Raw genomic sequence first — 17,875 nt, forward strand, 5'->3', positions numbered from 1 at the left:
AGCAGCATGGGTGGGAGAGCAGACAAGGTGTGTATAGTAGGTGTGTGGACTGGAGTGATTATCAAGGTGTTTATTCTGGTGTTTATTTAGGCACGCAACGCAACGCAGAATTGGGCCTTTACGATGTGGTATTGCCGCATGATTGGCAGCTTTAAACCCCTGAGTAAATTGGACATATACACCCTTTAACGAGAGCTGGCAGAGCAATGCGTGCATAGCAGCTTTTGCAGGCGCGAGAGAGAAAAAAGAGACAAGGATGTTTCCCTCATATTAGGAGCTATCGCAAAGATGTTTGGTGTTTTGGGATGGAGAACAGGATGTGATAAAAGAAAAAAAATGCCAATGTGAGGAGGAACGCGAGGCGTGCAAGCGCAGCGTGAGAAATACACACGATGGCAGCTCCAGGCTCGGTATGGGCACAAAACCTCAGCGTGTTAAGATCCACAGGAGTGTGGCTCGCAGGTTTGTGATTAGCGATACACATGCTCACATTTCACAGCCGTTGCTGACCACAAAGTAGAAAAGGCTTGCTAATGCTCTTCAGCTGAATTCCACTGTAAGGAGGCTGCGTCAGAAGCGGGTTTGGGGGGAAACAGATGGGCGAACACAGAAAGAAAATAGCTGCTGTCGGACGCAAACCTCGTATTTCCAAATATTGTCGGCTTAATGTTTGTTTCACAAATCGTTAATATTGGTCCGTCTCCACGTTATCTGTCATTTGTGCACACTATTAACGAATATGAAGTATTGGAAATAGCTTGAGGACAAATGAACTCTCTTGGACACTTCAACTTTCTGAGAAGTGTCATAAAACTCCGGTTCTTTCTCACTCCGCGGGAGCCGTGCGGAATTTTGTCACCACAAGATTATAAGTCTGGAAGATGTTTTTAAGACAGTAAAGTGTGAAAATAGTTAGGTTAGATACATTTGAGTCAGCTTGTTTTGGTAAAAATGGATAGCTGTAACACAACAGGAACTAGTCAGCCCCAAAGGTAAGTTTGCGTGCAGACTCATTTCCGCCTATTACACTGCTTCGCCAGCTCATTCTTTTATTCATTGTCACTTATGGCTTTAAGACCTTTGAAAAGGAGTTTGGGAAGATGATGTATCCACAATCGTTTCCTTTTATGAAGTATGAAAGGTTTTTTTTGTCCGGCTGGGGGGTGGTGTAAAACGCATGGCCCGCGGCGGCGACGTGTCCATGCTAGCGTAATAAATTCATACATTTGTTTAGCACATCAAACTCGCACTTGAGTATGACTTTGCGGTGGTGTGTTGATGTTGGCGTGCAATGGCATATGATAGCATTATAAAATATAATTCCAACTAGGACGACCCAGTGTTTGATAACGCCAGCAAGATGTTTTTTTTTGTTATGTTTTGGTTTTTTTCCTAAAAAAAAAAAAAGAATTGTGATTTGGGACATGTAAGGATTCTCCTCGACACCCACGATATGTGGTTTATTGCACTCGTATGCTATGTATTTGAAAGATCATCAAGATTGAAGGCCAGACGAACATATTCCCACCAAAGTTCTGCATAGGGCTTAATCCTGATTCAATGCTCTCTTCAACTCCCTCCTGCTTCCACTTTCACAGTTTTCTCACATCTCCTCATGTGGTCCAAAGTCTATAAAATAGGAGGTATGTGTCCATAAATTATAACAGTGAGACACAGCGAAGGAAGTAAGCTAATAAAGTCCTACCAGATTCCTTAAAAATCTGTGTACATGGTTGAGTAAAAGTTTCCACACCATTGAAACCCAAATAGTTGTCTAATGGTTTCATTTTGTGAGTCTACAGTATCTGACAAGGCAGTTTTAGCATAACTGCCAATATATTGCTGCTTTATTCAGATAAGACAATGTGCACACACATACTGTAATCTTTATAGCATTCAATGGTCAGCTTTGTGTATTTTGAATGAATATTTGCAGCGTTTGCTTGTACCTTCTCCGAGAGGGCCTCCTCCAGCGTGGCAAGGGCTGTGTCTGTGTTGCTGGAATCGGTTTGAAGACCTTGCACCCGATCCTTCAACCCAGTCAGCTGTTTGTCCTTGTCCTTTAACTGCTCCAACAGGTTGTCGATCTGGCAAAAGGAGGTGAAATGTGTGGCTGTGAGGATGGTTTTAATAGACCTTAGAGAGAACAATGTAACACAATATTTGATCTCACTGAAAACATCACTCAAATGAGAAAAGTAACGTCTCCAGCTACTTTTATTTCAAATGCAAATGGACCCAGATAGGAATATGAGTTTAAACACCAAAAGGTTTGTAATACAAGTTGAGAATTGAAAGCAACAAAGCGCTGAAACGAAAGGAAAAGAAAGAGAAAAAAAAGCACTCCAGACCTGGCAGACTGAGCTAAATCTTATTTATTCACTGGTACGACAAAAAGTCAATTCAAGCTGAATGTCGAATTTTGTCTTCAGACACACAAAGCACCTTTCAGGCAGGCGCTCATGAATACCAGATTTAACCCAAACAGGGTTTTTTTTTTTCTTTGTTTGTTTCAGAATGGACCGTGAGTTTAGCAAAATAATTTGTATTATACTAGTAAAATGAGAATTGAATAAAAGCAAGAAACGCACTTGTGACCAGAAGGAGGGGAAACAAAAACAACAAAAAAATGGGAAACCACATTCCAGTCATGGGTACACAGATAGAGAATGTTGAAATCTCCACAGCTATTGTACAAATGAATCCAATTAGACTGCAGCCTTTGGAGTTCTCCACTGTCTGGAGGCCAAGCAGCCAGCTTTAATGGAGCCATCTTGGGTTTGGCAAAAGGAAAGTAGCAGGAGTCAATGGCAAAAATAGGCTTCGTCCTTTCACTAAATCTTGATTGTTCATGGCAGTCATTGGTACGTTGATTAATCAGTACTTAAGCGATAGGGGACAGCAAACCCTTCAGGCAATGATGAGAACGTTTAACACGACCTCTGACAGAATTCCAGCAGCTGACGCTTTGAGTGATTTCATTTGTTCTGCTCCGTTTCTTTCATTCGATGTATGTAAAAATAGTCCGGCAATGTAACACAAAATGTTATGCGTCTTGCATAGGTCACAACATAGATGCTACATTTGGGTATACTGTATCCAAAAAAAAAAAAAAAAAAAGAGTATTCCAGAAAGTCTTTTGAATACAATGGAAGCATTTAAATACAACCTTTTATGAAATACTGTACACCCGAAAAACTGTCATACACATTGCTCCCGCTCCCTATGGACACCACAGAGCCCTATTTCAGGTCAAATTCAACACATTGGCCCTGCTCTTAGATAAATCATTACACTCTTCATGAGGCTGATGTTTGCTTTGGCTTCTTCACATAAAATAACCACCAGTCAGTAAAATATTGACCTTGACATTCAGCCTCCTGTGGAACCGTCTTGTAAAACCCAACTTGGGTCTCGGACCGAAAGAATTTGTCATTGGAGTCACATCAGTCAAAAAGAGAATGTGACATTTTGTCCAAAATGTCAGAAGCTCAGAATTCTTGAGGAGACGAGCTTTTTTTGGGTATGGCTAAGATGTAGTTGGCTGTGTGCCGTTCTGGAAAGTAGAGCCTTCCTTTAGGAGCTTGGGTGTTGCTGATGAGAACAGCAGTGAAGCTCTCGGTGCATTTTCCTAAATGCGCACATGCGTTGGCTTTTATCATCATGTTGTCATGCATGGCATCCGCCCTTGAACTGTATACACCTCCTGCCGGAGCAGACCTCCAACAGTGTGCTGCTGTCGTGACTCTGCAGGCCTGACGATGCACTACGACTTACTGTATGCGTCAATGCCATATTTTCACAAAGCTCCACGTCCGCATCAACGCCAGGCACACACACCTGCAAATATTTACGGCGTTACTGATAACTTTATCTACAAGGTGATGCAACCAGACTACGATACCCTTGAAAAATGGAGTGTTGGAACAACAGTACCATTCTGTGACACTGACATGGCACCAGCAGGTTGGCGTTTCAGCCAAGAGACTGAAATAGCGCAAAACTCAGACGTATATAGTATAGTATGGCGATACAATAAGGCCGAGAGACTGAAAAAGTGGCGGGATCAACTATAAAATGATATAATCAGATAATGGGGAGGCAAATAAGCAAAGCAGGCTTACTTCACGACAAATAATATAAACCGTTAATACAACATCAAGGTTAACAAAATAATAATATGCACATCCGATCACAGTTTGTCTTGCTATTGCATTGTGGTTCCAGTTTGTTGGTAACACTGTTATTAGAGCTCAGCTTGATGTGATGAGTGAAAAGCTGTTGAAAATGTGTTTCTGGCAAAAACACTGTGACCTAAAAGCAACATCTTCCAGAGGAGAACCACAAACTCAGTTGACCCATCTGTCTCCCATCCAAAGAAAGAACAAGAACTCAGTGGCCTCCGGAAGAATCATTTCTGCAGAACACCGAGGAGGCCCGGATGGATCGTGACCACCATAACATTACAATTGTTTGTGCAGTTTTTCCGAAAGTCTCTTGGACCAATGAAGTGCCGAACAAGAACCTATTTGTCTCTGTAAAAGCCAACTCATTTTGCAGTTTTCGCCACTTGTAGTCATTTACAAATATAAAGTAGGACAGGAGTTGTTGTAGAAAGCCAGACATTGATGTACACAAAGACACACATACTGTAGTTTAAACATAATGTAGCAACAGATTGTGAAGAAATCCAGGTCACAGTCAATCACACTGCAAGAGTAGAAAGTAGCCCTTATACTGTATATGCCGTGATTAAAGCACAACAAACACCTTACACACGCAAATTTGTCAATGTCAATATATTCATTCTAAATGTGTTGTAAAACAATACGCTCCAAAGTGTACACCTGCATACTGGACCCGTCTCCAACTACGGCAGCTTCTTGATTCTCGCATGAATCCACCATCACAGACGTGCTCCTGCTTGAGAGCTTTCAGACGTGACTTTTCAGTCATGGAGCTCAGAGGAAAACATTTGCACCTTTTCAGTATGGCCTCCATCTAACCGCTGTCTCTCCATCGCATCTCACAGCCATCTGTGCCTGGAATATTCAACAGGAGGCAAAGAACTGATGGAAGCTGTGATATTATGTCAACTGACGCCCCCTTGTGGACGGTTTTAGCTGCTGACAACTTTCCAGGTTCAAACAGGGAGGAGAAGGAAGGTCAACGCACAATTCCACAATGAGAAGCAGAGATCAGCCATCCCGCCATCCATTTTCAAAAGCACTTGTCCTCACTAGGGTCGCAGATAAGCTTAATTGAAACTTCTCCTTGAGCTTCAGGAACAAAAGAATCACGGCTAGCCTAAACTACGCGACATTGTGCCATTTCACGAAGATGCTAACGTACTGTATAAGCAACTTCATGCAGTCAGGATTGTACGACTTTTGTCACGTCGTCATAAAAGTTTGGCCTCTCGTCAGTCAAAAGGATGAGGAATTGCACACGGCACCACGACATGCTGTAGCGTATGTCCTCCTCCTCCTCCTCTCCGGACACAGTGCTGCATCCATACATATTGATTAGAAACTAAGACACATATGTGGTGCGCACACACACAGAGAGCGAGAGAGAGAGAGAGAGTAAGAGCTCGACATAGAGGGAGTTTCTTCAACTGAGCACAACGAGCAGGGAGGTAAAGCTTAAGCTTTGGAATAAAGACAGATTGTACTTGTGTGCGCCAAGCTCTACCTGACCGTGTGTGTCTGTGTGTTTTGGCTAAGTTGAGTCACGTCTCTGCTCTTTAGGCTCAAGACCATATCTCGAGCCCCCCTTCAGCTGCAGAATGCTATGGTAATTGCTGTGTAATTACCCTGTTGCTAGATTCTCCTGCTCCCAGTTCCATTAGGATTTTTTTTTCTTTTTCTTTTTTTTTTTGTTTGGAGAGGATGGAAAGCAAGAGAAAAAAAAAAAAAGTTACCCACCGAGTACTACAGCAGATGTAACTTCTCAACTTAGTGATTTACCAGATCTGGTATGAGACGGATCAAACGTCATCTTTCCTAATACGTTACAATAACAAAGCAAGTCAAAGAAAAGGTCTGCGTCTGATATTAAAGTATCGAATTGCGAAACTTGTGGTCTGTTGGGACAAAGCAGGTGAGCTTGAGATGTGGTTTGCCATTATCAGGATACAGTCAGGCGTAAGATTTTATCGGTGTCTTCAAATGCATGTGATTTGGGGGACTGAAGTGCAGGTGTTGTGGTCAGGCAGAAGATGGACTCGGATCGCTGACACGCGGCCCAACGTTAGCTTTGTGCTGACTGATGTGCAGCCTGCACGGCTCCAATCAGTCAGCCACGACATTAACCCGTCTGATTGCTGATAGGAGCAGCAGAGGGATACAAGAGGCAGCTGGGGGGTGGGGGGGTCTATCGCAAGCTCTTTACCGGAACTTCTCCAGTTCCGACCTCTCGGCTTATCTGCAGCCATGTGCCCGTGTTCTGATTGGTCAGATGGAATCCATTAGGATGAAAGACATTGGTGGACTTCGCAGCAGCAGGAATGGATGTGTATAGTTCAGAGTAATCTCAGATGATCTGAGAAGTACAGCTGATACACACACTCAGTCACTTAGCTGGAATACCTCCAGGGCCATCCACGATGTATCTAGCTCTCTGGATAACTCCCGGGCCCGTGTGCTTTGCAAAAAGTTCACCGATACCGCAGTTTAGACATTCTTTGAAAACATCAAAGCTTAAGAACTGCACAAATTCAGCTTAATAGGTTCTGCAAGTTCCGTCAGGAAGATAATCCGGAAGCAAAATGCAAAACATACGCCTTCTCTTTTAAAACGACTTGGGGTACTTTTACACAACAACAATTAAAAGGGAAAAAAAAAAAACATTTTATTTCTTTGAGTTGTTTGTTCACATGGAGCTTTTAAAAAATGCCAGAAAAGACCGTAACACGCAGACCGTACACACTAATTGTCTACCGGGCTTTGAAAACCATCTAAAACATATTTCATTTTACTCTATTCTGCACATATTTGGGCTGAGTTTTTTTTTTTTTTTTGGGGGGGGGGGGGGGGGGGGGTGGAGTCAGTTGGTCTATTTTGAGACCAGTTTTAAAAGCTTTGGTTTTCAAAACTATTATTGTATAAAGAGTTTTATCCATTTGCAGTCCAAAAAGTCACTCAGGCTCAATATAAAAAAAGCATTTGGCTCATTTATCATTTCCCAATCACACTTCATCTTCAATACCCATTTGTTTTCCTGAAATAATGATGAATTGATGAAATGAAATACAGTTAGAAATTCTCATTTCCACTCAAACAAAGCCTTAAATCACAGCAAGAGGTGCTTTGACATTGAAGTGTGTGCATGCGTGTGTGCATGTATTTAACACATAATAAACACTGTGCCGGTGGTGGAATAATATTTCGCATTTAATCAAAATGCAGCACCCTCTCTCGCCATCCATATGCATTCAACAGTGTCGCTGTTGTTTCAACGCGGTGTGTAAAACATGCAGTACGAGGGGGGAGGAAAGGGTCAAAGTGAGTTGTTTCATGAAAGTATGGGTACAGTACATACCACAAATCAGTCAGACTTTGTGCTTCCATTTATTCAACGAGGGACATGAAAACTGACTGTTTTCAACTGTAGCTCATACATTATGAGAATTGGTCGAGGGACACAGCATTTTTCTTAACTACAGCAAAGAGCAGAGTGAGGAAAGAAAGGAAACATTGAAGCCAAGAACGTTTCTTTTTGTCTGTTACTCTATCTGCACTAGGCCCAGAGGAAGCGATGACCCCCGGACCAGAGCTAGTGCCGAAAGAGTCTGGAAGACGAGGAGCTAGTGACATAGTCCAGGGAGACCTGAACCCACAGAGATCCTTGACACACACACACACACCGGTACATAGAGTGGACCCCACTATTCAAAGGCCGGACCTCAAATAGCGAAAATCCACAAATAATTGATGTCAATTTTAAATACATTGAAGACTATATATATATATATAGTCAATTGCAGCCAAGGCAGAAGTAACTGAAGCTGCCCGTCTGCGGTTACCATAGGGAGGGAACCTGATAGTGGATACTATCCTTCCACACACAAAGCTTGGCTTTTTAAAAGCATGAATATGGATTGAGACGACCACAATGTTTGAACATGAATAACACATGCATGCCAAAACCGCACCACAACCATCTCTGCCTCTGTGCCTCCGACAACACCCGCCAGCGAACGAGAGGAGCGGCGAGGGAAAGAAACACCCCCCCCACAGCCCTCCAAAAAAATAAAAAAATAAATAAATGCATCATTATGCATTGGTCACGGTGGCATAGACGAAGGGGTTCCAACAGAGCTCTCACTGTTTCGCGCTGTGATACTGGAAACCAAAAAAATGAGAAAGTAGAAACCTCGCAAATTCACATTCATTTGTTCACTTTAAAGGGCACTTGCTCATTATTCTTCGTTAAATTCAGGCTCGAATTGTTAGAATCAACCTGAGGCTCAAGCTACAGCAGTGACATCATGGTGCCACGCTATAAGTCATAATGGCTGGCCATGGAGAGGCCCTTTGGAAACATTGACAATAGTCTCCTGAGACAAGAAATACATACGAGCAAGTCAAGTATCCCTTGCTCTATTAAAGAACAAGTACAGCACAAATGAGGGGTTAAAGTAGAGCTTTTTACCACTCTAAAGTTCCACGTCAAAGCGCTTCAGAAGTTACGTTTAAACAGATGAAGTGAGGTACACTATATGCTGCTACAGTACAGAAATAAGGGGGAGAGAAACAGCAGCAGCATTGGTTAAGTACAAAGCAAACGCCAGACTGCCAAACTTTTAAGACACACAACACTAACAGAAGATCCCTTGTTGATATCATATATTTTGAGTTGCTTTCATTTGTCTTTAACTTACTGTATACACCCACATAAATGGTCTACAGACTGTTTTCTGCTGCGACTTATTCAGATGTCTTTATCTTTTGTATCATCCTTAATTCTGTTGGTTTTGACTGCCTTTCCGTCCTTACTCGGGTTCCCGACTCACAAGGTCGATGATGACTGTCACCCACCTCGAGCTGTTGCTCTCAGAAAAAAACATTTTTTTTTTGTGGCCCCCGTACTGTGAAGGCTTTTTCACACTGCACACTTAGCACAGCGCAGCACGCCATCAAGCGACCCATTCATTGTGTATGCGCTGCCACGACACAGTGGGCGGCTGGAGGAGCCGAGATTGCGCTTAGAATGGCCCGTTCCGAGTTCGCTGCTCAAAGTCGACAGCGAACATTGGCGATTCAAAATACACTGAGATCATCATATTAAGCTGTATGAAGAATTCATTTCAAGAGATCAAATTCTTGGCAATTCTTGACACAACAACAAAAGGCAGCAGGACGCCCACTTGGACTGGTGTGGATTTTGGGTAAGCACAAAAAGACATTGTCAGACACGGAAATAATGACAGAATTCATTACTGAAGTGGATAAAAAGGGGACAAGACAGCTCAAATTAAGCAAATCTCTCAGTTTTTCTTAATTTAGTTTGTCAAAATCGAAATTTCATTTTATTTTACTTTGCTTTTTTGTTGTTGTTTTGAATGAAAAGGACGTTTTGTATTTGAGTATCCCCGACCTCGACCACCCAAAGGACATGCCAGCTCACTGCCTGTCAATAAATACTTCCTCACTGGGGAACACTGGGTCTTTGAAAATTAAAGACTACAGTCTAGATCAGCTTAATGTGAAAAAAAAATCCTTGACTCGCGCCATACAAATCAAAATGCTGCAACTTAAAGATCACAAATAATTACAGGCAAACTCAACAAATTACTATTGCTGGCTGACATTTTCTTTCAGTTCTGCTTTCATATCAAACATTTTACACACTGTAATTGTCTGTTGCAGACACAAAAATGAGAGAGGCAACAGAGAGCACATAGCAGAGCACCCCAAATAGCAGAGTGAATCTTAAAAAAAAAAAATATATATATATATATATAAAACATTTTAAAAAAAATAACATCCATAAATTCATGAAAAAGGAAGGAGGGTTGACCGAAACAGCAATTAAAATAGAATCACTGTACACTTAAATTATCTTTTCTTGATCTATCTTCACATCAAACATTCCCAGATCTGACTGGAGCAAGAGGGAACAGGGATTTGTATGTTGTCCTTTTAAATTGCTACCTAGCTTTACCATTTCAGGTGGGGAACATAACAAACAAGTTGAATTTAACGATCCCAAATGGGAAATTGTAAAAAACGTAGACGTATCATAACATTTCATATCAAATGCTGTTTTGCACAGTAAAGGCTGCACACAGCACAGAAGGTCACGCTTATCTCATTCACTGCCAGCCTTCCCAGTTAACATGTATATTTGACTTCTAAAGCCGTCATTGGCAGTGAATGTGTTAAGTGTCTTACAGAGAAACGCTTGGACGTATTACGTATTCATGCAGTCAAATGTGCAAACACACAGAGTACGGATAGAATAACGTGACCTTTGAAGGCAGTTTTCAATTAAAAATTGAAAGGCGAAAGAGGGAGATCAAACTGAGGACATGAGGAAAACCAAGAGTTGACAGGGCACCTCCATGGGCGTGTGCGGATTTGGCCTATAGAGGGAATGACAACATGTTAACCAGAGGTGCTCACAGGCCTCATCTAAATGTGTAACCATTCAATGTCATTAAGGCTGGTGAGCTATGCATGCTTGTGTGTACATGCACGTATATGCTGGATGGTCAACAAAGTGAGTATTATTTATAAAGAGTTTCTTTACCATTCTGAAAAGTGGAGTTGCTGCAAACAAACTGAATCGCTAACTTCTTAATCTTTTTTCGAGTAAATGCTCGGTATATAACACTAATCTAATACAGTGGTGACTTGAGATACAACTGACACAATTTATTAGTTTTGCGAGATACAAGCCTTCCTTTGGCTGATTTGACTTGCAAGCAAAAACTTGAGATCGGAGCAAAGTATGGTGGCACTGAAGTCAACTCATTTCAGAACATGCAGCAGTTTGGCAGATAGTAAACAACTCTTCAAAAAAAAAAGGAAAAAAAAGGGGCTTCAACATTGTTTATTGCCACTCTCAGTTGAAGCTTACTGTCAAACTAAAAATAAGATTATTTATTTTATTTATTATTATTTATTTTAAAAAGAACCACATACTGTAATTAAATAATTCTAAAACTACGAATTAAATAATGCTAAAACATAATGGGAAAAGCCATAGACAGATTAATGATTAGCATCGATATCACCAAAGTGTGCACACCAGAAGGAGCAGCACAATGTCCATAGAATTGAAGCAAAAAAAAAAAAAAAGATTGTTAAATTTCGTCATGATTGTCTGAACCCAAACTTGCGAGAATGTAAAACCATTATGTAAACAACCCGCAGTTCTGCTAGTTATTGCAGACTACACGGGGAGCCCGCTATCGTGATTTCCGGGTTTGGTCATGTGACCTTCGCAATGCAAGCGTGAGGGCACTTGATACGTTAATTTCAGTCGACAGCAGAGGGCGATATTTCCCAACATTGCTGCCCCCTTGCTGCTGTATTAATTTATCTGTTTAATTCTTATTCCACGAACACAGTATCAATCGTATATACCGTATAAATCGTTTACCATGTTCAGGGTAGTGGGGGCACATATAACATATTGTTGCCCAAACATTTTTGGGTTTCCGACCTCTTTAAAGTACTTCCGCCTTAGACCACACCTTTTGCATTCACTTTGTTTTGGAGACACGTGGTGACACACAGGATGGTAAGAAAATATACTAAGTCACAATTTTTCTGTTCAACATACTGTAATACAAGTGTGGAACCAGTTGACACGTTAACTCAACACAGGATGGAACACTTGCGTTATTCTTTGGTCGCTACGGCACCTACCTTCTTCTGCAGGACATTGACCTTCCTCTCCTTGACATCTAACATATCCTTCATGTCTCTGATTTCTCCCGTTAGAGTGCTTTTTTCATCAGTTAGGTCTTGAAGTTGCTTGTTCTTCTTTGTCAGGAACTGCTCTTTTTCTTCCAAACGCACCCTTAGAGCATCTACCTGAAATTGTCACCAAAAAAAAGATGAAATAAGGTCACACAGTTTACATGTAGTACCCTATGGCATTGTAAGACATAAGCAGAACGTTGAGGATCGAGAAAAACTTGAGCTCAGTATAAAATGGGAGCTTGTGCAATATTTTTTGAGCCCAGGTGGCCTACATGGAGTAAGTGGTGAAACTGACATGTTTCACTTAGATTTACTTGTTGACTTTTGAAAGTAGTACACGTTCAGCTTTGTGCCAGCGAAGTAAAATCGTGCGTGAGTGTGCAAAGTATGATCATGAGCAGAGCTGCCAAAGATCTTACTGTCTACACACTTAACACACACACGCACACGCAGACAACTCACTAACGTCCCTTTAGGACATATATCAATGTTCTTCTTTACCGCCTGCTGTGAGGAACCCACACACACATAAAAACTTCTCTGGCTGTCAAGAATATGACAAGCATCTCTCTGCTGTGACTCATCACCAAATTATATTACCAGCATCTCTTGGACTATTTCAAGAGATGAAACTTCATGTTTCTTTATTGTGCTTAATCCAAATTATTATTATTATTATTTTTTAACTCCGTCATTATTACGCACGGTCTCAAGCATAATTTCTTGGATTGCTCAAGATTGATGTAAACACATCTTTAAGTATTTAAGAAGCTTGTTTTGTTTTGTTTTTTGCAGTTTTTAAAAAAGTTCCACATACAGATGAGGAAAAACTGAAAACAAATGCCTGCAGACTAATTAGTAAGTAATGTGTACATGCTTTTTTTTTTTTTTTTAGGAAATTCATTTATTTTCATTTATTATATCTTCAAAACCCTATTGTCATTTATTTATCATTTCTTTTTGTTGGGGGGGGGGGGGGAGAAAAAAGAGGTCAGTACACAGGCCTTAGACACACAGTGGTTGCCTCTCAAGAAAGTAGCATTAGTAGCAGGGCAGGACCTGCCGGTGTAAGATGGTGCGGCCCGTCTTATATTGTGCAGACAAGCAGAGCCAGACAATTGAGCCAAGTTCTGCCCTGCTGCTGCTGCTGCACTCGTGCGCACACACACAACCACTCTCGCAAACCAGGTGACACCGCTAATCCCTGCGCCTTTGCTAACGTTAGCGCATTCACATCAATGCGCGCTGAACTCCGGGTTCTGCAACATGAGTGCAAAGAGCCCCGCTAGCCTCCAATTCCACCTGGAAAGGAGCAATTTAGCAAGAATGTTCTAGAGAGGCTGAACAGGAAATCCCCACTCTCACCTGCACTGGCCCACTAAGCTGGGATAGTACAATAAGGACACCCTGCTAATACCCTCTAAAAGCACTGACCGCTGCCAGACAGAAAACTGGAAAAAAAGGGAAACTGAGATGAGGAAAGAGAGCTCAAAAGATCCCAGTGAGTTAAAACAGAAGGCGAGATTAGCAAAAAATAAACGTGAAATCACCGATGTATCACTCCACTATAGAATGAACAACAATGAAAGACTTCTTAGCTTCACCATCACTGGGCCTGGTTTCTGCAACAAATATACAGTAGTAGTCTTTGTCTGCTAACAGCTAAATGGTTACAAAGATGAACTGCACAGTATTATTATAATTTACAAACCGAAACAGTACTGGCTGATAAATGTTAAATGAACTGATGAACAGCAAATATATCTGACCAATAAAATTCATTCAGTTTTCGTCAGGATTCTGTGGCTGCACAATGTGTACTGATTGGAATCTTTGGTATAACTTGGGAAAACATCTACAGTATGTATGCTTGCCACATGCACACACAAAAAAAAGCACATATATGAAAGGTTAAATTGACATCCACTTGAGCAGATTTCCTCTTTCTTTCAAAGATAGCGAAAAGTGTATTCTGGAAACTGGTTAGCAAAGTGAAAACAGAGGCTCAAAGAAAACATCTTCTCTGTTTGTCCTCACCTCCCTTTTTCCTACCTCACATTTCATCATAAAAGTTTTTCTGGCAGCAAAATCTGTAAAGGTATCAGGCCCAAAGTGGGCTCCGGACCGCAATAAACATCCCAGGGACCATATGAGTCGACCACAGTCAAGACGGCAGAACCAGAAACGACGGAAGGCCCGAGTCCAGCGGACACTTAGGCAGCTTACGTAGCAACTGCCGCATTCCCACGAGGATACATATTCATTGTGGGAATCTAGTCAAGGCAGCGGTCTGAAAATTTTTCCTAATACACCGCAAATATCCTGATGTAACTTTTTAATCGTCTGTGACCTTTAAATGAGTGTAAAATGATACGACCCAATATCGACAGTGGATATGAAATGACAACACCCCCTGTAAAATTTCAGGTTTTATGATAGAAAAGAAAAAAGTCATCCCAAGATAAAACACGTTACTTTTTCCATTTTAAATGTGAAAAGAGGCCTGTTCAAACAAACTGGAATCGTTTACGGGAGGAAATAAAAGTACAAAAAAAAAAAAAAAAAAAAAAAAAACGTTGGTTGCATAATACTTTTTTTAACCTTTAGATTGCATTGCAGCATTCAATCTTCTGGAGATTAATGGGCAATATATTTTCTACCCTACTGAAACGCTCAATATTATATAGTTCTTAGAATTTATTCAGATCTGGGTTACGGCTGGGTCATTCCGCAACTTTAATCTTTAATTCTTTGGTTGATTTGTGATGATCCATAAATTATTTTGTGAATTTTATTAAACCACACGACCAAGACATTTTTCTCTTTGCTTTTGGAAAACTTTATAAATGTTTTTTTTTTTTTTTTTGTAATTCCGATGGGCTTGTGTTAAGACCAGGGGTCACCAACATGGTGCCCACGGGCCCCCAAAGACCCCATCAGTAGCCCGCAGGCCTGATTTTAAAATAGCTCACCAGTGATGGGAAAATGTAACGTGATCAGTGTCTTCACATAAAGGAATACTAATTAATACATATGATTAAGAATCATTTTAGCAAATTTGTTATTTCAGAAGTGTGGATCAAACTGTTTGCCTTTCACATTTCTCAGTACCTAAGAAGTACCTCTCACTTTCAAAAAAGTTGATGACCTATGCATTGGACTATAAAACGGACAAGGGGCAGAAAAAAAAAAAAAAAAAAAAAAAAAAAAGATTGTAACCCCGTCTCACACACACACACACACACACAAAAGTCATATAATTTGAAAATGAATTGTTTTACGTCGAGCCATGAAAGTCAGTCATGGTCTATTGTAAAAATCGATGGATTTATGGCACAGAGGAAGAAAGTAGTACCAAGCTGTCACTGTGCGCACTCTCCCTCCATCATCATGACCACTTACAGCATTGACAGACACATGGGACGCAAGCATACAAAGAAAGAGTTCCCCCTCCTTAACTGATAGTGTTCTTTCTATGAATATTCATCCTTGTCATCAAGTTTGCAGAAAATGAATTGTCAGCTCCTCATTTTGTCTTCTCATGATTCGTCCTAACCTTAATTTAGTTTCATCTCACCAAGCATAAGATGCAAATGTATACCAAAGCTGTGTATGACTGATGAAATACTCCACATCCAGCTTGTGTCAATGTTTGTTTTTCACATTGGGGTTCACGGAGTATTAGTGTAAGAACTTAAGAACCACTGAACCATACAGAATAGGGTTTATGCCACGGACGGGCGGGACTTATGAAAAAATATTTGTGTCACCACAAGTACTTCGGGGGGCCACAAATCACCAAGGCGTCAGGGTTCGATTTTTGTAAACGCTATCTGCCAGTCAGCGCAACGGCATGCTCCCAAAGTAAGATGAAACGGTTCAGGTTTCAGCAAATAAAAAGCACTGCTGTCCATCATTGATGTGTGCTTATGTCTGTTTTTTGAAATAAATGTGCCTTTGTGTGAGGCTTCTCTAGTCTTTGCCCGTGTGAACGGCAGCCGCACAGCACTCTGCACCACTGAGCGAAGCATTGGCCGAGCAATATGAAGAGCGACGAGGAGAGCTTTTCCGATCTTGTGAACATTGTGCCAACGAAATATATTGCGACACGTTCCCTATTCGATTTTGGAGCTTGTGAGTCCAACCTGGCTGGGTGCCGTCCTGCTCGCTGTCCCTAATCAAGAGGCCGGCCTCAAAAACAAAAACGGCTTGCTACTTGAAATCATCACGAAAGAAGGAAGAAGAAAAACAAGACAATGTTGTGTTGATGTAGTTTGCTTTGCTTACAGAGGTTAGTAAAATGTCAATATTTGTCTCGTCTCGTAATGTGGACTCAAGAATGAGTGGGCTCTAGTGAGCTAACATGAATAGCTATGCTAGCTACGTCCATGTTGAACACACATTGAAATTTTCTGTGCGCCTTGAGTGAATTGTGTACAATAGAGTCATTTGGCGTAGAGATCAACGGAGCGGAAGAGGCTGGGCGGGATCAGTCCTTAAAACCGCAAGTGCGTGGCATAACCCCCGTGGGTTCATGTTCACTTGCATATTCACGTCCACACCCCCCAAACACCCGACAAGAGTTAAAAGTCAGCGATTCCTTCAAGTAACTGTTTCATGTCAAACCCAGTGTGCTGAATTGGAGCGAGAAGAAAAACAGTTTTTGCTTATTTGGTTTTACGGCGCAGAAGAAAGAGAGTGAAAAACTCTACTCCACAGTGAGAGAACATCTGCGGTGCTGTATCATTGGCTTCTTTTTATGTTTGCAAGTTTATTTGTGTGCACGGATTACAATTTGCGGTTAAGTGGTAAAGTAAAACGGTGTGGCCCTGAAGTGAGACAAACTTTGAAAGAAAAGACACCATGTGTTGTTTCTGGCTGTCTCAGCGGCCTCAATTCTGATAGCAGAACGAGTCAGGCCATTGTGAGTGTGCATCTGTGTGTTTCATTGATCTTGAGTGTGTTTAGACAACGGAGAGGTTCCACAAAAGGACACACATGGGATACATCATCACAAAGATGACGTTGTATATCTGACATATGAGGTGGACAATATCAGAATGCGCATTTTGTACATCTATATCTGCACATTTTCATGCATATTAGCAATCCCTTTAGCACATATTCACCTTGATCCCTGAAAAACACATTAAAGATCCCATCCCTGTAATGACCTCCATAACTCCACTTTATGGTTTTTCCACATGGCCTCTACGGGGGCTTTATTTTGGACCTTTCTGTGTTTGTTCTGAGGAGCCCAAACGCATTACTGCTTACACTGCAACCCAACCCACACGAGCCAAAGAACCAGGGCCTGAGAATGGTAACCATAGTTGGTTAGTTTCGGGTGAGGCCGACTCAACCACCTTAAAGTTATCTTTCTTGATCTCTGTTCAGATGCAGCCTCTTTTTTCCCCCTCCTTTTTGGAGTGGGAGGTTCTCCACTTCCGTTTGAACACCAATGCAGAAAATGCATATATAGCCCCTACACAGCTGGAATATCATCATCAACTGACGTCGACGAGTTCACACAATCGTCAGAATTCTTACTGATCACGTCATAGATTGATTGTTGCACAATTGTCAAAAGAAAAAAATATGTACCAGCATTGCCGGTAACCTTTCATTTCTCAGTGACTCTCCGTACTGTATTTTATGTTTTCTTTTCTGTCAAATGGCCGTCTGTTGTCAAACTACTGTCAAAAACACAATTCCTTGTGTTTTTGACATGCTTGGCAAATTAGGATGATTCTGATTCTGAAGATGCCAATCCCAGGTAACTTTCAATCCCAGCCTATTTGACTGCGCCTGTGCACACAGAAATATTTGTAAGTTTATAAATGTATGCATATATACTGCCCCGTGCCCCATTTTGAGGAAATTATCCATCTGATTTCGATAATTACTTCATTCTCAGTCCGTTCAGACAATAGCTAAAA

General features: G+C 41.3%; 1 protein-coding gene across 4 annotated transcripts in view; it reads right to left on the reverse strand.

Annotated features, from left to right (window-relative positions):
• Positions 1-17,875, reverse strand: part of LOC133413262 (ERC protein 2-like) — a 135,420-nt gene that overhangs the window by 96,980 nt on the left and 20,565 nt on the right. For all 4 annotated transcript variants that reach the window (XM_061697410.1, XM_061697401.1, XM_061697429.1 and 1 more), the window contains exons 5-6: positions 11,880-12,047; positions 1,950-2,087 (exon numbers count right to left, since the gene is read on the reverse strand). In XM_061697410.1, coding sequence (XP_061553394.1) covers positions 1,950-2,087; positions 11,880-12,047 — 306 coding nt within the window. The remainder of the gene's footprint in view (positions 1-1,949; positions 2,088-11,879; positions 12,048-17,875) is intronic.

Source organism: Phycodurus eques, chromosome 1 (genome assembly GCF_024500275.1).
Source record: "Phycodurus eques isolate BA_2022a chromosome 1, UOR_Pequ_1.1, whole genome shotgun sequence".
In the NCBI taxonomy this organism is placed as follows: domain Eukaryota; kingdom Metazoa; phylum Chordata; class Actinopteri; order Syngnathiformes; family Syngnathidae; genus Phycodurus; species Phycodurus eques.